Source organism: Dendrobates tinctorius, unplaced genomic scaffold (assembly GCF_039654945.1).
Source record: "Dendrobates tinctorius isolate UK_male_01 unplaced genomic scaffold, ASM3965494v1 ptg000022l, whole genome shotgun sequence".
Taxonomy (NCBI): Eukaryota; Metazoa; Chordata; class Amphibia; order Anura; family Dendrobatidae; genus Dendrobates; species Dendrobates tinctorius.
The window spans coordinates 83553417-83579262 of record NW_027361690.1 but is presented as its reverse complement, the minus strand read 5'-3'; the positions used below and the strand labels follow the sequence as shown (position 1 = coordinate 83579262).

General features: G+C 46.0%; 1 protein-coding gene across 3 annotated transcripts in view; it reads right to left on the bottom strand.

The window, feature by feature from the left end:
- The window catches only part of LRRK1 (leucine rich repeat kinase 1), a 147578-nt gene that overhangs the window by 12823 nt on the left and 108909 nt on the right, over positions 1–25846 (bottom strand). For 2 of the 3 annotated variants that reach the window (XM_073568823.1, XM_073568824.1), the window contains 6 exons: positions 17404–17678; positions 13564–13758; positions 11475–11626; positions 9829–9946; positions 9476–9589; positions 2406–3253 (listed from right to left, as the gene is read on the bottom strand). In XM_073568823.1, coding sequence (XP_073424924.1) covers positions 2406–3253; positions 9476–9589; positions 9829–9946; positions 11475–11626; positions 13564–13758; positions 17404–17678 — 1702 coding nt within the window. The remainder of the gene's footprint in view (positions 1–2405; positions 3254–9475; positions 9590–9828; positions 9947–11474; positions 11627–13563; positions 13759–17403; positions 17679–25846) is intronic. The other variant, XM_073568825.1, reaches the window with a different exon arrangement.

Here is a 25846-nt window from a genome sequence, read left to right as displayed (position 1 = left end):
TGTATAGGGAGGCTGCGTGGGCCTCGTGCACTGTATATAGGGAGGCTGCGTGGGCCTCGTGCACTGTATATAGGGAGGCTGCGTGGGCCTCGTGCACTCTATATAGGGAGGCTGCGTGGGCCTCGTGCACTCTATATAGGGAGGCTGCGTGGGCCTCGTGCACTCTATATAGGGAGGCTGCGTGGGCCTCGTGCACTCTATATAGGGAGGCTGCGTGGGCCTCGTGCACTCTATATAGGGAGGCTGCGTGGGCCTCGTGCACTCTATATAGGGAGGCTGCGTGGGCCTCGTGCACTCTATATAGGGAGGCTGCGTGGGCCTCGTGCACTCTATATAGGGAGGCTGCGTGGGCCTCGTGCACTCTATATAGGGAGGCTGCGTGGGCCTCGTGCACTCTATATAGGGAGGCTGCGTGGGCCTCGTGCACTCTATATAGGGAGGCTGCGTGGGCCTCGTGCACTGTATATAGGGAGGCTGCGTGGGCCTCGTGCACTGTATATAGGGAGGCTGCGTGGGCCTCGTGCACTGTATATAGGGAGGCTGCGTGGGCCTCGTGCACTGTATATAGGGAGGCTGCGCACTGTATATAGGGAGGCTGCGTGGGCCTCGTGCACTGTATATAGGGAGGCTGCGTGGGCCTCGTGCACTGTATATAGGGAGGCTGCGTGGGCCTCGTGCAGTGTATATAGGGAGGCTGCGTGGGCCTCGTGCAGTGTATATAGGGAGGCTGCGTGGGCATCATGCAGTGTATATAGGGAGGCTGCGTGGGCATCATGCAGTGTATATAGGGAGGCTGCGTGGGCCTCGTGCACTCTATATAGGGAGGCTGTGTGGGCCTCGTGCAGTGTATATAGGGAGGCTGTGTGGGCCTAGTGCAGTGTATATAGGGAGGCTGCGTGGGCCTTGTGCAGTGTATATAGGGAGGCTGCGTGGGCCTCGTGCAGTTTATATAGTGAGGCTGCGTGGGCCTCGTGCACTGTATATAGTGAGGCTGCGTGGGCCTCGTGCACTGTATATAGGGAGGCTGCGTGGGCCTCGTGCACTGTATATAGGGAGGCTGCGTGGGCGTCATGCAGTATATATAGGGAGGCTGCGTGGGCCTCGTGCAGTGTATATAGGGAGGCTGCGTGGGCCTAGTGCACTGTATATAGGGAGGCTGCGTGGGCCTCGTGCAGTGTATATAGGGAGGCTGCGTGGGCCTCGTGCAGTTTATATAGTGAGGCTGCGTGGGCCTCGTGCAGTGTATATAGGGAGGCTGCGTGGGCCTCGTGCAGTGTATATAGGGAGGCTGCGTGGGGCTCATGCAGTATATATAGGGAGGCTGCGTGGGCCTCGTGCAGTGTATATAGGAAGGCTGTGTGGGGTTCATGCAGTGTATATAGGGAGGCTGTATGGGGCTCATGCTACATATGGGGGTGGCTGGTGTGGACCTCATGACGCATACGGGGGAGGAAGGTGTGGAGCTCTTACTGTGGGGGGGACTCATACGATACACAGAAGGGGCTGTACTCTGGATCAAAAGATATATAGGGGGATGTCAGCATACTTAATTCTGCTCAATATTAAGTGATACAATTAATAGTAATATACTTAGCAATAATACAATTATAATATATCGATATTAATATTGAGTAGAATTAATGTCGGCCTGTTGGTTCAGCCCTCCACAGTCACGATCTCTCATGTGGTCCCTCGGGAAAATTAATTGCCCACCCCTGTTTTAGATGAAAGTAGGCATTATCTGTATGGAAGACTGGGATCCACAATGGAAGATCAGAATGCGGCATTTATTGAGTTTAATAGAATGGACACAGGGGTCAGTGAAAAAACTCGTGTGAATAGTTGCATTAAATTGACTGATCAATATGAGCAATTTGATTCACCCTCCTCTAGTTTAGTGTCCAGTCTAATCCTCCATGGCACCCTGTCTTTACTTTTGCACTTGACATATTCAGTCCGGTAACCTTGGTGCCTCTGGTGCTTACCAAGCCCTGTGGCATCATAATGGTATATGAGGCTTGGTCAATAGGATTCATACGATGACTTGCGGTCTAGTAAGAAGACCGAACCAGAATGTTGGGCCAAGGATGCCAGAGGAAGTGCAGAAGACTGACTGCCAAGAGAGACCAGACTGGAAACTGAACCAGGGCAGCTTAAATCAATTTGCTTACCTCTAGTCACTGACTATTAATACTGCTTTGTAAATATACCCCAAATCATAATTTCTGTGAAATTCTATGGAGAGGAAAGCAGCCCATAGTAAGAAATCAGGCTTTCATTTTCAATAATTTCTCTGAAAAATTAGAGCTTTATTCTGATGGAGAAAGCGAACTGCTCCACTTTTCCTTTGCACTACCCTTGATCTATCTGTTATACAGTAATTACACTGCAGTATGCCACCTCACCTTGGGATCCAAAGCAAGTCTTTAACGGCAAGGATCCGCACGGCCTGGAAGCGTAGTTTCTCCTCTTCGGATGGAGGAGCTTTGCTTCCCCAGCTCTCACTAGGCATTCGGGGTCTTTGTTCACGAGCCAGCTCGGATTCCTCACTGTCGGTGGAGAACAAGACACTATTGTAGCTGACCGGTGTACTGGGAAGGCTGGAGGAAGACTTTGCTGCTCCTTGAGGTACGGAGGAAGATGAGACTGATGATATTGAGCAATAGTCTGTTAGAGAGTCCTGGTGGCTGATGAGCTGTGTCCCCCTATCCTGGCTATAGAGGATACCTGTATTTGTCTGGCATTGACTGTCAAGATTCTCCCCTGGTAAGGCGATGGGGGCTAGCTCAGAATTCGCCTTTACTGTGAACATATCTCTTAAAGGACTGCCATCACCACAGAAGTATCGGGCACAGAACTGGTAACTAGCAGCATGGTACATAACTAATGTGTTTGTCCTGTTGTCCAAGCACCAAACTGTCTCCTCTCCATTGCAGTCTGAACTGGACACCATGGATATTACAGATGATGGAGCAGCGTAAGGTTCAAGCCGTTTAGTGATTTCCAACGATGTGCAATTCACTATCAGGATACCAGGCCCGTTGCTGTACCAGACCTCAGATCCTCCATTGGAGACCTCCATGGCCACTACTGGGTAGGGATTCTGTCTGGGATCTTCATCTCCTATTTTGAACATGGTACGATTGGCTGTGCGAGAACAGATGTATGAGCAATCGGAGCTGGGAATGCCACCAGATACTGGAAATACGCAGATCAGGCTGTCTGCCAGGCCGGCAAATACTAAGGGGGAGCTCTGTCAAAGAAGAAAAAAAAAGTACAATAAATTGTGCTAAAACTGGGTATATGATGGATCATTCAGATATATTCATGCTACAACCTGCATGGCATATTGCCCTGGACAATCTACAAACAGATATCAACATAGAGGTGCCAGTCTGGCCAGTTGTGTGCAACTTTAAGAACAAGCACCCACGATGAGTATGTATATTACCATATGCAGAAAATACAGCGTCTTTATGTTCCAGTAAATTGTATGAGATTTCTCTAAATCTCAAGAGTATTGGGCTACTTTTTGGTTTCTCTTGCAGAAATGAGTTTTATTTGCAGATTTTCCCCATAGGCTTGAATGAGATGAGGAAAAAACAGGTTAAAAAAAACCCAAACACATATGCACTTTTGTTGCATTCCCATGCCAGAAACGGTCTAAAAATACACATAATCCGCACATGATTAAAAATGCTGAAATAATGCAACATCAAAACCTCACAAAATACTCATTGTGGAAACTAGGGCTGTGTGCACACTGTGCGTTTTTGCAGCAGAATTGGCCCAAAAATGCTAGGGAATATTTAGGGCAGCAAAGTCAATGAGAATCCTTAAGTGCTGTGCACATGATTAGCAATTTTCTTTTCCGGACTTGTGCCGCTTTTAAATTTGCAGCATGTCAATTCTTCGTGTTTTTGCCATGTTTTTCACCCATTGACTTCAATTGAGTCGTCAAATATGCAACAAAAACGCAGGTATAAAAGGTTTGTGAATTTGCAGAGTTTTTGCTTGCGCTTTTACTGACGTGTTTACCACGCCGTCATCTGTTTGACAGCGCAAGAAACACTGGTGCAGCGAATCTGATCGGTGGTATTGTAACCACTGGTAAGACCGTTCCCACTGGTCAAAGAGTTGTAGGGTGATGTTGTCAGATGTCAGCGTGACCCTGCAGATGTGACTGTGAACCGCAGTAAAAAGCTTACGGCAGGTCACCGGCATCAACTGATCAGAGACTACTACTCCCATCAGCTGACGTCTGTTGTCATTGATTACAGCAGGAGCAGGTGGCGGCTGATGGGTATAGTCATCAGCTGGCGCCTGTGCTCAAGGTAAAAAGAAAAAAATAATAAAAAAACACCACACCATATACTCACTTTAACGCCTTATCCCCGATGTCCATCACCAATCTGCCGTAATCCATCATGTTCCACGACGATTTAGATCACTGGTAGAGCAGTCACATCAGCTGATGAGACAGCTCTACCCCACGGCCGGCGACACACTGACAGGAGCGCATAATCGCTTCTGTAGTGTGGTGAGAAAGTTCACTAGAGTTCAGCAGCTGAAGAGCCCTGGTGACCTCACTTACAGCACCGCTGCATGAGAAAGTTTCCACGCAGCAGAGGTGCCGTAAGTGAGATAACCGGGATTCATCAGCTGATAAACTCCTGTGAATTTTTTCACTTCAGCGCCATATACTGCAGGAGTAATTACACGCTCATGTGTCATTATGAGTCTGCTATCCTTGAGAGCAGCGACATCAATGACTGCTCTCAAAATCAGGATCGTCGTGGGACATTATGGATTATCTCTTCACTTCGGACTGGTGAGGAATATTGTTGATTATTTTAATTCATTTACAGGGGACATTGGCTTTAGTGGATTGGGTGATGTGAGTATGGTTTAATTTTGATTAAAAAAAGGAGTCTGTGTCATTATTACGAATAAAGAACTTTTTTCTTGGTATGTTTTTATAATATCACTTTGGGGTTATAGAAGCCTCTCCATTACTAACCTCTGAGCTTGATGTCATCTGACAATACAAAGGTAATATCAACCCCCCCAATTATCACCCTACTTGTCACGACGATTCAGGTCATTTGTATAGCAGTCACATCAGCTGTGGGCAAGTGGGAAGAGCGAGGCTAAATGCCAGAATTGGAGGATCTTATGGATGCGTCATTTCTGGTGTGGGTGACAGCTTATGTTTTAAGTCTGGGACGTGGTCAATATCTATGGCCCCATCCTAGCCTATTAATATCAACCCCTAGTTTAGCCTTTGCAGGTTATTATTACCATTTTTGGTGGAGTCCCCCATTGTAATAACCAGAAAAGGGAAGCTTCATGAGCAGTACCATCTTCCCATGCTATAAACATCAGCCCCCAGTCGTCTGCTGTCCCTCCGCTGGTTATGAAAATTATGCAGGAGCACACGCCATTTTTTTTTCAGAAAAATAATCATTAATTACATGCATGTACAGTAAGCTTCACACACACACTGTACTAATTATATATCTGACTGACATCTTTATATCTATCTATTCTATGTGTATATATCTACTCTGATGGGTCACACTGTGATTTTACGAATGCAGCAAATGAAATGTCAGGTTTTCAAGGACATCGGTGTGTAAAAATCGGATGAAACTCCCATGGTCAGAGTGCTGCCATGCGATTTTTTTCTTGCACCCATAGACTTGCAGTGACGAGTCTCATTTGATATACGAGGACAATTGCAGCACGTTGCAATATTTTTCTCAGTCCTAACAAAAATCGCAGATGAGCTGTGACTCATAGATTAACCCCTTTCTGTCATGTGACGTACTATCCCGTCCATGTGCCCTGGGACTTAATTCCCAGGGACGGGATAGTACGTCACAGCGATCAGCGGCGCCCACGTGGTGAGCGCCGCTGATCGCGGCCGGGTGTCAGCTGATTATCACAGCTGACACCCGGCACAATGTGTAAGGGGCGGTTACAGACCGCCCCCGACACGTTAACCCCTTGCACACCGCGATCAAACACGATCGCGGTGTACCGGGGGTTAAAGGGAAGCATCAGCAGGGAGGGGGCTCCCTCCGTGCTTCCCTGAGTCACCCACAGCAGCGCAATGTGCAGCGCTGCTGCGGGGGGCTCCATCCCTGCAGGTCCCCGAATCCAATATGGCGACGGGGACCTTCGGGGGCCTCCAGGGAGCTGGCTTCCTCACATGACAGCTATTTCCCCCCTGGGACAATGTAATAAAGTTTGAAAAAAAAAAAAAAATAATAAAAATAATTCAAAAAAAAAATCGCTAAATAAATTATAGAAAAATATTCCCTAATAAATTCATTTTTTGGAAATAAAAAAAATAAAAAAAAAAATAAAAGTACACATATTTGGTATTGCCGCGTCCGTAACGATCCGCCCTATAAAACTGTCCCACTAGTTAACCCCTTTAGCGAACCCCTTAAAAAATAAAAAACTAAGCAAAAAATAATTTATCATCATACCGCCAAACAAAAAGTGCAATAACGTGCGATCAAAAAGACGCACATAAATATCCATGGTACCGCTGAAAACGTCATCTTGTCCCACAAAAAACGAGCAGCCATACAGCATCATCAGCAAAAAAATAAAAAAGTTATAGCTCGCACAATAAAGCGATGCAAAAATAATTTTTTTTTTATATAAAATTGTTTTCATTGCATAAAAGCGCCAAAACATAAAAAAACCTAAATGAGGTATCGCTGTAACTGTACTGACCCAAAGAATAAAACTGCTTTATCAATTTTACCGCAGGCGGAACGGTGTAAACGCACCCCCCCCCCCCAAAAGAAATTCATGAAACGCTGGTTTTTGTTCATTCTGCGTCCCAAAAATCGCAATAAAAAGCGATCAAAAAATGTCACATGCCTGAAAATGATACCAATAAAAACGTCAACTCGTCCAGCAAAAAATAAGACCTCACATGACTCGGTGGGTCAAAATATGGAAAAATTATAGCTCTCAATATGTGGTGATGCAAAAACTATTTTTACAATAAAAAGCGTCTTTTAGCGTATGACTGCTGCCAAAAATAAAAATCCGCTATAAATAGTAAATCAAATACCCCATTATCACCCCCTTAGTTAGGGAAAAATAATAAAATTAACAGAAAATGTATTTATTTCCATTTTCCCATTAGGGTTAGGGCTAGGGATAGGGCTGAGATTAGGGTTAGGGGTGTGTTGGGGTTAGGGTTGGAGTTAGAATTGGGGGGTTTCCACTGTTTGGGCACATAAGGTGCTCTCCAAACGCAACATGGCGTCTGATCTCAATTCCAGCCAATTCTGCGTTTAAAAAGTCAAACGGCGCTCCTTCCCTTCCAAGCTCTGCCATGCGCCCAAACAGTGTTTTACCCCCACATATGGGGTATCAGCCTACTCAGGACTGGGGTCCAATTTCTCCTGTTACCCTTGGGAAAATAAAAAATTGGGGGCAAAAATATCATTTTTGTGGAAAAAAATGATTTTTTTATTTTCACGCCCGGGCATTATAAACTTCTGTGAAGCACTTGGGGGTTCAAAGTGCTCACCACACATCTAGATAAGTTCCGTGGGGGGTCTAGTTTCCAAAATGGGATCACTTGTGGGGAGTTTCAATAGTTTAGGTACATCAGGGGCTCTCCAAACGCACATGACACCCGCAGACCATTCCATCAAAGTCTGCATTCCAAAACGTCACTACTTCCCTTCCGAGCCCCGACGTGTACCCATACAGTAGTTTTCTCCCACATATGAGGTATTAGCGTACTCAAGACAAATTGGACAACAACTTTTGGGGTCCAATTTCTCATGTTACCCTTGGGAAAATAAAAAAATTGGGGACTAAATGATCAGGTTTGTGGAAAAAATAAGATTTTTTTATTTTCACGCCCGGGCGTTATAAACTTCAGTGAAGCACTGGGGGTTCAAAGTGCTCACCACATATCTAGATAAGTTCCTTGGGGGGTCTAGTTTCCAAAATAGGGTCACTTGTGGGGGGTTTTCACTGTTTTGGTACATCAGGGGCTTTCCAAACGCGACATGGTATCCAATCTCAATTCCAGCCAAAAACGTCAAATGGCGCTGCTTCCCTTCCGAGCTCTGCCATGCGCCCAAATAGTCGTTTATACCCACATATGGGGTATCAGCGTACTCAGGACAAATTGCACAATAACTTTTAGGGTCCTGTTACCCTTGCAAAAATAAAAATTGGGGGTGAAAAGATCATTTTTGTGGAAAAAATATGATTTTTTAATTGTACGGCTGTACGTTATAAACTTCTGTGAAGCCCTTGTGGGTTCAGAGTTCTCACCACATATCTAGACAAGTTCCTTGGGGGGGGTCTAGTTTCCAAAATGGGGTCACTTGTTGGGGGGTTTCCACTGTTTAGGAACATCAGGTGCTCTCCAAACGTGACATGGCGTCCGATCTGAATTCCAGCCAATTTTGCATTGAAAAAGTCAAATGGCGCTCCTTCCCTTCTGAGCTCTGCCATGCGCCGAAACAGTGGTTCCCCCCACATATCAGGTATCAGCGTACTCAGGACAAACTGCACAATAACTTTTGCAGTCCAATTTCTCCTGTTACCCTTGGTAAAATAAAAAAAATTGAATCTCTTTACTTATGGGTTTAGTAATGAGGGTGTCTGGCTGACACCTCTTCATTACTAAACCTAGGGCTTGGTGTCAGTGACAGCTCCTGACACCAACCCATAATCTCATTACCAGGGCCTGGGCTAAGTGCCAGAATTGGCTCGTCAAATATGAAGTGCCATTTCTGGGGCAGCTGAGGGCTGGTATTTTTTTGTTAGAACAAGGAAATTACACCACAAAACTTTTTTCCCCCCTTTTTCAAATATATTTAGCTCCAAAAAGTATTCATTGCTGTACAAAAATACAGACAAAAGCTAATTAAAAAAATTGCATTTTTGATGCCAAAAAATTCCTAGCGATGTAGAAATGTTGCAGTAAATTCTGCAGTGAAATACTCAACGTGTGCACAAACCCCAAGGCTAAAAGTGTTATTTTTCAAAAGATATTTATGGCGCCGGGCATTTATAGCATTTTCATAGGATAAGTCAAAAATTTCTGGTAGGACTTTCCACATTTGGGACCTTCACCTATCGGGATGACAGGGGTCCCCTTATCTGCTGCTCATCAATTATACATAGAAACGTCATGGAGAGGTGGTTGCGTAGATTCTTAGAGCTCTTTAGTCATGTCTCTAGGAGGTCAGGAAAACCTTAAGGGCAAAATCCCATATTCTCTCTATAGATTTGGGATCTACACCTAGAAAAAAAACTTATGGCACATCCTGTGGACATGCTACAAATGCCTTTAATGTGCAAATGACCTTAGCAGACGACACAGTTTCTTCCTTTGCGCCTGTTCCTCTTCAGTCTTTGCTGTATTGACATGGTAATCAATTTTACAACATCGTGCTAACACATTTGTTCAGGCACCTACTTTTACAACAGAAAGTGTCAGGAAGCAGGTTACAATCGCCGGTGTATCAACTTCTTTCAGGGGAGCACTTAGAGGACACATGCCCTGCAGACTGTAAATTGATATTTTTTGGTCCTGCAAAATAAAAATAAATAAATGGAAATTTAGAAAATTTTACAAGACTGGCAGCATAAAAACAGATTTGCTTGTTTTGTGGGAATTAACAAAAACAAAATGATATTTCCTTTAGCTAATTCAAAAGGGTTTTGTATTTAATGAGAAATTTTTCTAAAATTTTGCTTTTCAACAAAAATTTTGGAACTGGCGTGACAGCTACGTTGCTGAGCGAGTTTGCTCAGTTTTTTTTCCCCCACCTCAGTAGAAATCCACAAAGTATTCTGGATTTTCAGCTGACTGAACATCCTCAGGCCGGGGCAGCTAAGCCCCCGAACTTCCACCTGACCTTTCCCGATATCAACGACAGTGTAGTTCCTGCAGAAGAGACAGTTCTGCGCTTTAATGAGAAATATTGAGAGGAACAAGAATTATTGAAGGAATTTTACTGTAGATGCTTGTAGCACAATGAAGCCTGATGCTTGACCACATTTTCCAGTCTCCTTTGATTTCAATTAGCGTAGATACTCATGTATAAGTCAACCAGAGTATAAGCCGAGGGACTTAATTTGGCCACGAAAAACTGGGAAAACGTAATGACTCGAGTATAAGCCAGGTATGCATTGTCCCCTCACCCCTGTCCTGGTATGCATTGTCCCCTCACCCCTGTCCTGGTATGCATTGTCCCCTCACCCCTGTCCTGGTATGCATTGTCCCCTCACCCCTGTCCTGGTATGCATGGCTCCTCATCCCTGTCCTGGTATGCATGGCTCCTCATCCCTGTCCTGGTATGCATGGCTCCTCATCCCTGTCCTGGTATGCATGGCTCCTCATCCCTATCCTTGTATGCATGGCCCCCCCATGAGAAAAGCATAAGATAAAAAACCCTCCTATTTAGCTTCCCTGTGCGCCCTCGCGGCATCCTGTTCCGGCTTCCAACAGCTCCTGCGGCCGAGCGATCATGTGTCCCCGCTCATTAAAGGGAATCTGTCACCCCTTTTTTGAGATATCATATAACGATATCATTCAATTGTGTGTCACATAAGGATTCTCTTAGTACTTTTGCTTCCCCCTGACCCCGCACCTTTCATGCATAAATACCTTTTTATATCTGCTCAGATGTATGTAAACTGCCGCTGTCTGGTCTGCTGGGTGGGGCTTACTCAACTGCTCCCCCCTCCCTGTCTTGCTCTACACAAGAAGAAATGCGTAGAGCAAGACAGGGAGGGGGGGGGAGCAGGTGAATAAGCCCTGCCCAGCAGACCAGACAGCGGCAGTTTACATACATCTGAGCCGATATAAAAAAAGGTATTTATGCATGAAAGGTGCGGGGTCAGGGGGAAGCAAAAGTACTAAGAAAATCCTTATGTGACACACAATTGAATGATATCGCTATATGATATCTCAAAAAAGGGGTGACAGATTCCCTTTAAGGTAATGAATATTCACCTCTCTCCACTCACCAGGAACACGTGATCGTTCGGCCGCAGGAGCTGCTGGAAGCCGGAACTGGATGCTGCGAGGGCGCGCAGCGAAGGTAAGTTTTTTTTTTTTTAACAGTTGCTGGAAGCTGGCGTCTACGGCCGTAACTGTGCGCGCTATAAGTTACGGTCATAGCTATAGTCGCAGGCTCCTGTCTCCTGTGACCTGCTGCTCCGCCACTCACCCTCCCCTTTCTCCGCAGGCGAAAATGACTCGTGCTTAAGCCGGGGGGGGTGTTGTGTTTTATATACTGTATACTTATACACACACACACACCTACAAACACATACATATACACACGCGTGCATGTTGCAAATACATATGCACACATATAACAAATACATATATTCTCTCAGCTCATTCAAGCTATGAACATTAAAAATGGAAATATTTTAGGAGTTGCAGTCCTGTCTGTGTGTGGTACCTGGCTTGCCCGTTTCCTGCCCACAACACGATGGTATTGTCTTGCTCTCTGGATGCACAGAACGTCTCCTGCATTCCACACAACACATGATACTTGAACACTGAGAAACTCGGATCATTCATACGTCGGACCACTGACGCAGCAAGAGGACGCTAGAAAACATGAAACACCCAGATCAGGTATAGAATCAAAGGTAAATATAAAAAAAACTACCTTATATACTCGTGAATAAGCCAACCCGAGTACAAGCCAAGGCACCTGATTTTGCCAAGAAAAACTTATTGACTTGAGTATAAGCCCCATATGCATTGTCACCTCATCCCTATCCCGGTATGCACGACTTCTCATCCCTACCCTGGTATGCATGGTCACCTCATCCCTATCCTGGTATGCATTGTCCCCTCATCCCTATTCTGGTATGCACTGTCCCCTCATCCCTATCCTGGTATGCATTGTCCCCTCATCCCTATCCTGGTATGCATTGTCCCCTCATCCATATCCTGGTATGCATTGTCCCCTCATCCCTATCCTGGTATGCATTGTCCCCTCATCCATATCCTGGTATGCATTGTCCCCTCATCCATATCCTGGTATGCATTATTCCTTCATCACTATCCTGGTATGTATTGTCCCCTCATCCCTATCCTTGTATGCATGGCCATCGCATCCCTATCCTTGTATGCATGGTTCCTCATTCCCATCCTTGTATGCATGGCCATCTTATCCCCATCCTTGTATGCATGGCCCCTTCATCCGCATACTTGTATGCATGGTCATCTTAACCCTATCCTTCCTCAGACTGGTGTCCACTGGTTGGGCCCCGTCCTTTTGTCTGCCCTTATTCACACACGGAGGTCAATTATGACACAAGGTTTTTAATATTAGACAGTGTAGGATTGTCCCGATCAGAGTTACCTTGTCATGGTGGGATGGCCTTTATGCTATTTTTGATCAAAAGGAGTATTACTTAAAACTCTGTTATTTAAATGCAATTTTTGCTTTTTATTTCCCTAGTTACAGCAGGGTTTTTGCTCATTTTTTCTCTTGTAGGTTTTTTATATTTTTCATCCCTATCTTTGTATGCATGGTTCCTCATTCCTATCCTTGTGTGCATGGTTCCTCCTCGCTATCCTTGTATGCAGGCCCCCTTGAGAAAAGCATTAAAAAAATATAAAAAAAACACATCCTACTTACCTTCCCTGTCCACCATTGCAGAATCTTGATGCGCTGTCAGCAGCTCTTGCGGCAGGGCGATCGCGTGTCCAGGCTTATTAAGGGACAGAATATTCACTTCACTCCACGCCTTTGGGAGTGGTGAGTGGAGAATATTTGTGACTCTTAAGTAGTGCGCACTGCCAGCTCCTGCCTCCTGTGACCCGCTGCTCTACCTCCCCTGCCATCTTCTTAAGCCGAGGGGGGGGGGGGGGGGGTGTTTTCAGCACAAAAAAAGTGCTGAAAAACTCTGGTAATACTCGAGAATATACAGTCGTTAAGTCTGAGCATGAGATTAGCATTAAATTGTGCAGGTTTGGAAGACTGTAGAAATAAAAATCATGAAACTTGCTTCACACGTATGGCATGTAAAGTAAATACCGAAATAGATGGAAAAAAAAAATGACACAGCCGAACTACAGTTGTGGTCTCTTCATCCTTTCCTTACTTCCATGTTGCCCCTGGGCGACAAGGTAGTTTGCCTGATGACTTACTGTTCTCATAAAGTTCACCTGAAATTATCAAAGGCTTAAAGGTGCTCATACACCTTATACAGGGGTCAGCCAAACACTTGTGCAGCTGGCATACATACTAGCAGCTGTGCCATGAGGACTTCATACATTACAATCCTTTCTAGGCTCATTACCCCAGAATTAGGAAAATATGACTTACAATATTGTCACTACAAACAACATGTCTTAGGGAAGAGCTGAATTTCAGCTTCTGTTACCTCCCATGATGTACAAGCTTAGCTACACCAGCTATATTTTATTCACAGCATTAGGGTTTTAAAGGAGCTTTTGCACTGCCACGTCTGATACTGGTATTCAGATATACAAATGACATTTTCTCTCCATCCCAGCAGATGTGGACTCACCTTCTCTGGTTTTGTGTCCCAGCACTCCATCATCAGCTCTTGCAGCCTAGAGAACTGAACTTCCTCTGGGCGCCCCAAGACAGGACGTATGCCCTTTGACAACTTTTTGGAAATCTGGAGTTGATGTTGACCCAAAGATGGTCGTTGACCAGAGAGTAGCTCATACAGAACCATCCCATAGGAGAACATGTCCACCTTATCAGAAGAATAAAAGTGAAAAAATAAAATATGCACCATATATAACACTAAAAATACAGTATTCAGTCATCCATAATACAACCTATAAAAGGGTGTGTGTACATGACGTCTTTTAGATGCCGGCGTACTTGCATCATTTTAGAACCAGAAGACTACTCACGAGGAGACCATGGGTGGTGGTTTTCCTGAAGCTTCTTTTTGATCACCTACAGCTCTGGCAAAAAGAGACCACCACATAAAAACCCTGTCATGGGCAGCCCATTCTCCAGACCTGAACCCTATTGAAAACCTCTGGAATGTAATCAAGAGGATGATGGATAGTCACAAGCCATCAAACAAAGAAGAACTACTTAATTTTTTGTGCCAGAAGCAGTGTGAAAGACTGGGGGAAAGCCTGCCAAGACGCATGAAAGCTGTGATTAAAAATGTGTGTACATTGTGTGGATATGTTCATTCTTTTTAAGGGGTATTTAGCGCTTTTTCAGTAGGGTTAAGCCTAAATAAGACGTGTGCACAAGCCCTAAGGATGGGGTTTATAATCAGAATATTGGTCTATGTGTGGCCCCAGCTCAGGTGGCATCAATTCTAACCAATATTCCATCATATCGTACACTCACTTCTTACAGAATGTTTAACTTTATCCAATTGGTAAAGCAATATATCGTCCTCCAGGGAGAAAACAAACTATTAGTTTAACATTTAGTCTTTCATTACAAATCCAAATCAGTAAAATCCTATTTGTCTGACATTTACAAGACCACTAGGTTGGTGGATGTACAGAACACCATGTGTCTCCATTGCACAGGGACACTTGGCAAGATTTCCATTGGGGCATACCTTTTCCCAGGTAGCATTGCCAAGCCTATAAGTCTCCTTGCGCCAGTTTGGTGGCCTCCACAAGAAGACACAATGCCCTTTTAGATCTATGACATTCAATTAAAATTGAGGATAACATAATTTAATGGATGAAGACCTTTTGGTGGACCAGTGTTTTACTTTTCTATGATGAGGTTGTGCTGCAGAACTCTCTCTCCAACGTGAAGACCTTTTGGTTCTCATGCTCAGCATTAACATTTAGACTGCTGCTTTCTGGCAACATGTGCAAAAAAATAAAAATCGCATTTTCCCCCATTTAAAAGACTTCAAACTTGTCTGGCCATGAGTGGTAAAGTATCAATGTGGACAATTGTTTGTCGGTTATACGACTGACTTTTTCAGATGACTGTATTCTTCTTGCAAATGAAGAAAAAAAATTTGATTTTTGGTCCGGCCGTTAGTTTTTACCATCAGTGTTTCAATAGTGTTTCTCATATACAAAATACGGTACACTCGGTCCAAAACACGGTACACTCGGTTCTAGCTGGAACAGTAGAAGCGCAAACCAGCACGAAACGTTCATTGTCTGCCATGTCTATGAGATTACTGCACGCTGCTAGCATTTTTGCACTTCTTTGTGAAATGTCCAATAATAAAAATTAAAAAGGTCTGTATTTTCTTCTAAACGAAGGGCGAGTGCTGACTTTCTTTTCATTTACATTATAGTGAAATTGTTTCTGGTTTTTGCACCGATCTTCACTTGAAATAATAGAGGTTGCAGTTTTACTACTAACAACTATCTTAACCCTGGTGAAAATGCTTTCAAAATTTGGTACTTCAGCTCGTATTTGACAAAGATAACTATTACTACTAAAAATAATGATTACTTAATGAAGAAAAAACATTTTTCCAAGTTTTTGTCCCATTCTTTAACAAACAAGCATTCTACAAACTTATAAGCACACGTGAGTATTTAGTCCATTCAAACACAAAGGCAAATGTATTTTCCATACGGGCAGCTAATTAGCAGATACAAAGTACGTACTGTTCACTGGTCAGGGTGCATTAAATGAGCGGGTCCGAAATGTCGCTATGTATTAAAGATCTACAAAAGGGAAAGAGCTGACGTTGGAATTCCCTTACATCAAACATCCCGGAATAGAATCTAATTGAACGTTATTGGAATGTTTGATGCTGGTGGAAGACAAAGGGAGGTACAAGTGTGATAAAGTGGGGTAGACACCTCTAATGAGACAACTAGAGACGGAATGTGCCAGATTACTCATCTCATCACATTACAGCCATGTCATCGGTGTCCATCATCATATCTAACAGCCAAGAAAATGATTTAGCTTAAAGAGAGCTTTTGGCTTTAAAATATAACTATTCTTTTGAAAAAGTTTTTATATATTCTCGGCACTTCATAAGTACTGCTGCTTGGTGGGGGTCCGGGTTCTGAGACCCCCATTTATTGGTCAAAACACAGCTCTGAAGTGTGCAGTTTCTGCATGATCTGCCCACATAGAGCTATGTATGAGATCAGGGAGACTGATTGTATAGACCCATAGACACTATCGAGCCTGTCCACAGCTGTATGTGAGCTGCTCATGCAGGAACTGCGCACTTCAGATGAGTGTTTTGATTGATCAGTGGAGGTCCCAGGATCCTGGACCACTCCCCCCAACCAATGAGCAACACTATGCAGCGCTGGTAATATATAAACACTTTTACACTGTAAAAAGCAATCTGTCCCCAGGTTTTTTCTAGCCCATCTGAGATCATGTAGGGCCGGAGACCCTGTTTTCAGTGATGTATGACTTACTGAGCAGATTGCAGTCACTTTGAGAAAATCACTGTTTTCTCTGCTGCAGATCACGCAGTGCTCTGAATGCTGAGCTGCGTATAACCCCGCCCACACCACTGATTGGCAGCTTCCTGTGTACACACTGCTTGGACAAAAAGCTGCCAATCAGTAGCTGAGGCGGGGTCATACAGAGTCATCTAGTGATAAAAATCACTGTTTTATCGGCAGAAGATTATCTAAGCAGCCCAGTAAGTGACACATCACTGGAATCAGCGTCTCTTTCTATACATTAAGGTGCTCTCAGATTAGGTGTAAAAAAATTGTAACAGATTCCATTTAAACTCCTAATGTTACCTACTGTATAAAATAAAGAGTTACACAACATTCTAATAGACATGATGCTTCAATTCCTCACCATTTGCAAGATATTTATTTTTGGTCAATGAATGAGAATGTTCTGCTCAGCTTGGAAGCGGGTACAAATGTAAAGTGTAGGCCATGCTCTGAACAGTAGCACTCCTGTGTTCCCCGTATTCATCATAACTAGTGCGCATTTACTCAATTTCTTATAATAATAATACATTTTATTTCTATAGCGCCGACATATTTCGCAGCACTTTACATTTCAGAGGGGATTTGTACAGACAATAGACATTACAGCATAACAATAATCACATAGATCATAACAGATACCAAGAGGAATGAGAGCCCTGCTCGCAAGCTTACAATCTATGAGGAAAAGGGGAGACACGAAAGGTGGGTGGTAACAATTGCCCTGATTGTATGGACCAGCCATAATGTTAAGTGTGTAACAGTACAGACACAGAGGGCTAATGGATGCATAAAGCATGTGGGAACATGCTTACAACCAACACGGCCAATTTTAATCATAAATTAATAATAGAAATGCAGTAACTATATTATTTCCAGAATGTGTCTTACTTTTTCTTTTAAAGGGTATGTGAATTACGCATAGAATACAATGTAAATCATGTGATTTAGCACAGAGTCTTAGGACTGACCTTTTCATCATAGACGACCCGGGGACGGATTTCAGGCGCTTGGTATCCTGGTGTGCCCTCTACACCTAGGGCCCCTTCGTGGAATGAGAGACGCGAGATGCCATAGTCTGACAGTTTTATGTTCACAGTTTCTCGGACATCCAGGGACCAGACGAGGATGTTGTCCGATTTGAGATCACAGAAAATGACGTTCTTCCTGTGTAGGTAGGAGAGACCGGAAGCGATCTGATAGGACATGCGCTGTGTGAGCATGTGACCTAAAGGCATGAATGATCCTGCAACAATACAAAGAGATTTTATACTTTACATTCCCAATATGACGCAACAGCGCTAGTGCTCGATACTATACATACTGCCGTGCATGAATCTAGGCTCATTCTGGGAACAAATTCCAGTGCGGACAATTTTCTTGAGGGGCCACATGCGAGACAGTGACAGTTGTGGAGGGCCGAACCAATAGACTAATGAACTCTTCTCAATTTTAATATTAACATATAATTATTTTATGTTAATATTAATTGCATCACTTAATATTGAACTGAAGTGAAGTATGCGGTCATCCCCCTATATACCTTATGAGCCCACACAGCCCACTTATATGCTGTATGAGCTCACACACAGCCGCCTATATACTGTAAGAGCCAAAGCATGCCCTCCTCTATAAACAGTATGGTACCCCTCCATAGCTCCTGCATGCAGTGTGAGCACCTGCATAGCCTCTCTATGTAGAGTATGAGCCCCCGCATAGCCCCCTCATATACAGTATGAGCCCACACATAGCCCTAATACAGTGTGAGCCCTCGTATAGGTCCCCATATACAGAATGATCCCCCACATAGCCTCCTATATACGTAAAAACATCCCATACACATAAGGGAAAATAAAAAAAACAAACCACATAACACATACTCCCCTTGCTTCCGTTCCCCCCGGCGCTCTGCACCTGTCTCCAATGCACTGACTGTCCGCACAGTAGACGCTAGCTCAGGCGCATGCGCTGACTGAAGAATGGAGCAGCTCCTTTTACCAATGTATTCACCTCTGTCCGCATACCGAGGATGCAGACAGCAGTCACAGCATGCAGCAGTCGATGGACGGTGGGCAAGAGCACGGTGCGGTCCGTGAGACACTGTTTCTGCCCTTCAGCTGTGTCGGTCCATGGGCCAAAACTGGAACAGCCAGAGGCCCCGATGTGTCCCGTGTGCTGAACTTTGCCCAGCTCTGTCAGGTTGAAAATATAATATATATGGGGACAATTCCTTTCCGGATAGCAGATGTCGGGGGGAGAATGAACGTCAGATTGTAATATTTTTTATCCGTGGATCTTACAGGAGGCTTATTCCTATATCTCCATTCTCATCATGATAGTTTGACATGCTTGTAAGAACAACCAACTTTGTTATTTACTTGTTGTAAGCCTGACATCAGTAGTGTGCAAAGTTTTTGATGGCATTATAAGAGATGGCCTGCAGAGATATATTGCAGAGAATATAATAAATGACAACCAGCAAGGATTCATGAAGAATAAGTAATATCTAACTAACATGATGGGTTTCTATGAGGAGGTGAGTGCAACTCTGGATGTTGGTAATGCAGCCATTGTGATTTATCTGGATTTTGTTATGTGGAACAGTATCAAATGAGTTTGCAGAATTATACTGAAGCTCCAGAAGCAAGGATTGGGGGAAACTATATGCAGATGGGTAAGGAATTGGCTAAATGACAGGTAACAAAGTCGTTATAAATGCAAAGTTCTCTAAATGGGATATAGTCAGCAGTGGGTACCAAGTGGGATCTGTACTGGGGGCAGTGGGTACCGCGGGCATCTGAACTGGGGGCAGTGGGGACCGCGGGGATCTGTACTGGGGGCAGTGGGGACCGCAGGGGATCTGTACTGGGGGCAGTGGGGACCGCGGGGGATCTGTACTGGGGGCAGTGGGGACCGCGGGGGATCTCTGCTACAACTGATTCTTTTTAACCTCTTATTACCTTGTGGATTGGATTGAGAGTAAAGTGTCAGTCTTTGCTGACGACACTAAACTATGTAGGATAATAAAATCTGACCTTGACTGAATAAGATGACCGAATGGGCAAACACTTAGCAAATGAGGATTAATGAAGATAAATATAGCGTAATGCACCTGGGACGGAGTAATCCTATTGCTGCATATACATTAAATGGGAGTATACTTGGGGCTACAGAACAGGAGAAGGCCCGTTGGTATTCTGGTTACAAGTAAGCTGAGCAGCAGTACTCAATGTCAAGCAGCAGATGCAAAAGCAAACAAGTTTTTAGGATGTATAAAAAGAGATAAAATAGCGAGATCCCAACGTATTATTACCCCTGTATAAATCACTGGTGAGGCCACATCTAGAATATGGGATCCAGTTTTGGGCTTCACATTTTAAAAAGGGAATTCAGAAATTAGAATCAGTTCAAAGGCGGCAACTAGATTATTATAAGGGACGGAAGGCCTCTCATATGATGAGAAGATGGAAAAGTTGGGCTTGTTTAGCTTAGAAAAAAGATGCTTCAAAGGGGATCTCATTTACATGTATAAATATATGCGTGGGAGGCAAAAGACTTGCACATGACTTATTCCTTACAAAGACCATACTAAGGACCAAGAGGCACTCATTACGGGCAGAAGAAAGAGGATTCCGGCAGCTAAATAGGAAAGGGTTCTTTACAGTTAGAGCAGTCAGATTATGGAATGCTGACCATGAGAGGTAGTAATGGCAGACACTATGACAGCTTTTGAAAAAGGGCTGGACGATTTCCTCAACACAACATTGTGGGTTATAGTTAAATTAGTGACAAAATGCACAATTGATGGAGAACGGTTGAACTTAATGGACCTAGTTCTTTTTTCAACCTATGCAACAGAAGTAGACAGTTTCCTATGCAGGCAACACAGTGCTTATAAGAGCTTTCCAATAGAGCTTGTATGCGCTGCTCTGAAGCTGGTTGGATCACTAGATATGGCCAGCTTCAGTGCCCTGCACCCCTCTGATTTTGCAGAGGGAGACTGCAGAGTTTGGACTAATGGAGCAACGATGCCACTAGCCCAAACTGTCAATCAAGCAGGAGTGCACCACCCCCTGAAATCAGGAAGCCGGGGGGGGTTAAACGTTGAGAAACATGGATTTTTGTGAGTACTCACCGTAAAATCCTTTTCTCCGAGACGCTCATTGGGGGACACAGATACTGTGGGTGTATGCTTCTGCCGCTAGGAGGCTGACACTAAGTGAAAAAAAGAGGTTAGCTCCTCCTCCTCAGTATACACCCTCGCCCCTATTGCGGGCGGAAATCAGTTTGGTGCCAAAGCAGTAGGAGGACAACAAATCAGCCTTAATACAGTACAACATGTCCAAAGGAAAACACCACCTTTATATCAAATAAGTAAACACATATTCATTTAAACAAGAGCCAACTGGCTAATAGGGTGGGTGCTGTGTCCCCCAATGAGCATCTCGGAGAAAAGGATTTTACGGTGAGTACTCACAAAAATGCATGTTTCTCCTTCATCTCATTGGGGGACACAGATACTGTGGGACGTCCAAAAGCAGTCCCTGGGTGGGAGAATGACTCACCGATCCAAGCTACATTCACCTCCTGTTTAAAGGTGCGCCACCGTTGCTTGGAAAATCCTTCTACCCAGGCTTGCATCCGCCGAGGCCTGAGCATGGATATTATGTTTGTCAAATGTGCGCAGGCTGGACCAGGTTGCTGCCTTGCAAACCTGTTCCGTCGAAGCCTGGTGCCGAAGCGCCCAAGAGGCGCCCACTGCCCGAGTAGAGTGCGCTCTGATCCCTGCTGGAATCGGCGTGCCTCTAATGCAGTAGGACTCCTGAATAGTCAAATGAATCCATCTGGCAATGATCGACTTTGAGGCAGCGAGTTCCTTCCTGCGTTCTTCAGGGAGCACGAACAGCGTATCCGTCTGAGGAAAGGGTGCCGTCCGTGATACGTACCTCCGGAGGGCTCTTACTAGGTCTAACGTGTGAAGAGCCTTCTTCCACACGGTGCACCGGTGCTGGAAAAAATGAAGACAAAACAACATCTTCATTGATGTGAAAAAGAGGACACGACCTTCGCAGAAAAAGAGGGGCTGGTCTGAGAACCACCTTATACTTATGGAAAGTGAGGAACGGAGCTCGGCAGGATAGAGCCGCCAGCTCTGAAAAACCCGCCTGATGGAAGTGATGGCCACTAGGGGAACAATTTTTCCAGGAAAGGTATCCTGAAACAGTTCCAATGGAGCTTCCTGCAGAACGCTTAAGACCATGTTCAGAACCCAGGCGTCCATCGGCGCCATATAGGGAGGTATCAAGTGGAACACTCCATGGATGAAAAGTTCTCACCTGCAAATTGGCAGTAACCCTGCACTGGAACAGGACGGATACGGACACCTGGGGCAAAGCCCGAGTCTAATGCTCTAACGACTGAGCTCTCCGGGCTCTCTGAGCCTGACTGGAGAAAAACCAAGATGTTGGAGATCGAGAATCTTAGCGGAGAAACACCGCCCCTCGCCATCAAGCAAAGAACCCTTCCAGGTGTGGTGGTAAATTCATGCTGAAGCAGGCCTCCGGGCGCTAATCGTTGTAACGACCACCTTGCTCCCGAACCCTGCCTGGGTTAGAATCTGAGATTCAACGGCCCTGCCGTCAAACACAGGGTCCCTGAGTTCGGGTGGCAAATTGGCCCTTGAGACGGTAGATCTGGACGCTCTAGCAGGCGCCCAGGAACGTCGGCGAGCAGCTTCCTTAGATTTGCGTACCACGTTCAACGGGGCCAGTCTGGGGCCAGCAGAATCGCCGGCCCCCCTTCCGTCTTGATCCCTTTGCTGACTCTCGGGAGTAGTGGCAGTGGGGGAAATAGATATGGGAGGCAAAACTGGTTCCATGGCAGATCCCCCGCGAATGCCTGCGGGTCCCTGGCCCGAGAGACATATGTGGGCACCTTGGCATTCACTCTGGAAACAGTCAGGTCCACATCCGGAGCTCCCCACAGTTGACAAAACTGTTGAAGAACTTCGGGATGTAGAGACCACTCTCCGGATGCAAGACCCTGCCGGCTGAGGAAGTCTGCCGCCCAATTTTCCACTCCCGGGATGTGGACAGCCGAAATCACCGAGTGGTTTGCTTCGGCTCACTGAAGAACGTGCTCCACCTCGCGCATGATTGTTCTGCTGCGGGTGCCCCCCTGACGAATTATGTAAACCACCGCCGTGGTGATGTCCGATAGAATCCGGACAGGACGGCCTGCTAGCAAGTGATGAAACCTCTGCAGAGCCAGCCGAATTGCTCGCATCCCCCAATAAATTGATTGGGAGGCGTGCCTCCTGTGCGACCACCGTTTCTGGGTTGTGTGGTGGCGAAACCCCGCTCCCCAACCGAGGAGACTGACGTCAATTGTCATTATCAGCCCATGACATAGGCCAGAGAGGAACTGGTTATCCACCATCCGAGCGACTGCCTGACTTGAGAGGCCAGTTTGCACCGCCGATCGAGCGTGAAAGGATTCTTGTCCCAGGCTGAGACGAGGCGTGCTGCAGAGGGTGAAGGATGGAACTGGACGAAAGGTATCGCTTCGACTGCTGCCACCATTTTCCCTAGGATCCTTATCGTGGATCGGATGGTATGAGGGACTGGTTGGCGTAGTGTCCGGACTCCCTGCCGGAGAGTAGCGCCCTTTCCTGAGGGAGAATTATCAACCCTCAGCAAGTGTCGAAGATCATCCCTAGGAAGGAGATCCTCTGAGCTGGCACAAGGGATGATCTCTTTGCATTGACCAACCATCTAAGCGGCAAGAGTATCTAGCGTGATGTTGACACCTTCCTCACCTGCCCGTATTGACGGGCCCTTGACCAAGAGGTCGTCCAGATAAGGCAAGACGGCTATGCCTCGAGAATGCAGTGTGGCCCTGACAATTGCCAAAACCTTTGTGAACACAACGGGAGCCGTGGCTAGCCCGAAGGGTAGCGCTACAAACTTAAAATGCTGAACGCTGATGGCGAAGCGTAGCCGCCTCTGATGAGGAAAAAATGGGAATATGCAGAAAAGCGTCATGGCTGTCAATTGAGGCCAAATATTCTCACTGTTCCATGACCGCTATGACTGAACGTAGAGACTCCAACCGGAAATGTCTGATCCTGATGAATTTGTTCAGAAGCTTTAGGTCCAAAAACAGGCCTGACAGGCCCGTCCTTTTTGGGGACCCAAAAAGGTTTGAATAGAACCCCTGAGTTCTTCCATGTTCCGGCACTGGAACAATGACTCCGTTGTGCAGGAGCGACTTGATGGCTCCCAATAGAGCCCTTCCCTGGGTATCCACCCAGGGAAGCCAGGAAGGAAAAAAAACCTTCTTGGAGGGTATCCGACAAATTCTATTTTGTAACCTGAGGACACCAACTCTTTTACCCATGCGTCGTGAGCGATGTTGTCCCAGACGTGGTGAAAACAGAGTAGGCAGCCGCCCACATGCTGGTGTCGTCTGGTAAAGACCTCAAGTCATTTGGCCGATGATCCTTAGGATCTGGGTCCCCTCGATCTGGCCTCTTGAGCACGCATTCTCCCCAATGGGTTGGCTCTATATGACCTGCCGCTTCTTATCCTGGTTGGGGCGGCCTGAGGTGGCGGAATTGGGCCCTGTAGTCCTACCCGGAGAGTTTCAACACATGACCCCAGACCGTCTCCTATTCGGGTCCCGGACTAGGCTCAGGCTGCTTACCGGCCGCCACCTGACCACTGCCGTCACGCCCGGCCTAGAATGGCCGGTGGCACTGCGAAAGGCCCGAAAACGTGCCTGAACCGGGTGACGAAAAAAAAAGATCTAACCTTCTGTTGGGGGGAGAAACCCGCTCCTTCCTCCTGTGGAGTCGGAGATAAGTTGATTAAAAAATAGGCGGCCACACTGATCAGGCAGGGAAGCCAAGGACTTCTTGGAAGTAGAATCGGCCCGCCATGTCCTTAACCATAGGGCTCTACAGATAGAGATTGCAGTAGCGGCAGCAAGTGCTGAACAATTGGCTGCATCCAAAAACGCATTCATTACATAATCTCCGGCTATCGTCATCTGACCTGTGACCTCCGAGATCTCTGCAGGTAGATCCTGCTCCTGCGCGACCCTGTTTAATGTTTCTGACTATGATATCATAGCCTTGGCTGCGAACGAGGGAGCGAGTGCAGACCCTGACGCCTCATATACTGAACGAGCTAGGCTCTCAATAAGGCAGTCCGTGGGATCCTTAATCGAGGAAATCCTAGGGACAGATAACAGGGTCTTAGTGGCCAGGCGTGAAACCGGAGGATCCACTATCGAGGATTCCATCCATTGTTTACGGAGGTCCGGAGCAAACGGATAACGCGTTTCGAGTGCCCTTTAACCCGAGAAAAACGCCCTTTTGGACGTTCTCTGTGCCGCTGTACTATGTCCTCAAACTCAGGGTGAGAGGCAAAAATTCTGTGCGGCCGCTTCACTCGTTTACATGCCCTTTATGCTCCGTAGCCGCTGCGGTATCATCCTCAATCCCCAGGGTCTGATTGATGGCTTCTATGAGGCTGTCCACCGTTTCACGTGACTCTGGAGTGTCCAGGTCAATGGGCTCGTCTGAGTCGCAATCTGAGGTCTGCTCGCTATCAACCACTGGTGACGGGGAGCGAGAAGCAGATCTTACGGATGCCAAAGGCACCGGATGGACTGGGCGACACCGTGTGGATTTGTTTCCCCCGGGTCTGCCTGGAGTGAGGGCGGCCCCTGCAGGCGCGGTACCATCTAACCCCTTCAGGGGGTGAGGAGAGGGACCGTCCGCCACCTTGCAGCACCGGCATCTAGCGTTGGTGGAGCAGTGGGGGCCGCACAGACTAGTCTTGTGCCTCTGTGCAAGCCCATGGTTTCAATACCTAGGGGTGGACAGGGCTAAGTCTGGCATAATGTCCCACGTCGCGGGAAAGGATACATGGAGGGACACTCGCACGTGCTCGCCCGTTGATGGTTTGGGGAAATCGGATCCTTTTAATAGGATGCGTTGCCCCTGTCTCATCTTCATAAAATAATAAACAAAAATAGAAGTCTGGGGAAGAAGTCCCAGATATGTCCCTCGGTGCGGGAAAGGATACGTGGAGGGATACTCGCACGTGCTCGCCCGTTGATAGTTTGGGGAAATCGGATCCTTTCAATAGGATGCGTTGCCCCTGTCTCATCTTCATAAAATAACAAACAAAAATAGAAGTCTGGGGAAAAGTCCCAGATATGTCCCTCGGTGCGGGAAAGTATACGCGGAGACGATACTCAACGCGTGCTCGCCCGTTGATGGTTTGGGGAGATCGGACCCTTTCAATAGGATCCGTCGCCCCTGTCTCATCTTCATAGTAAACTAGAAAAAAATAGACTGGAGAGATCCAGACTGTGTGTGCCTCCATAGGACACTAAGCAAAAAAC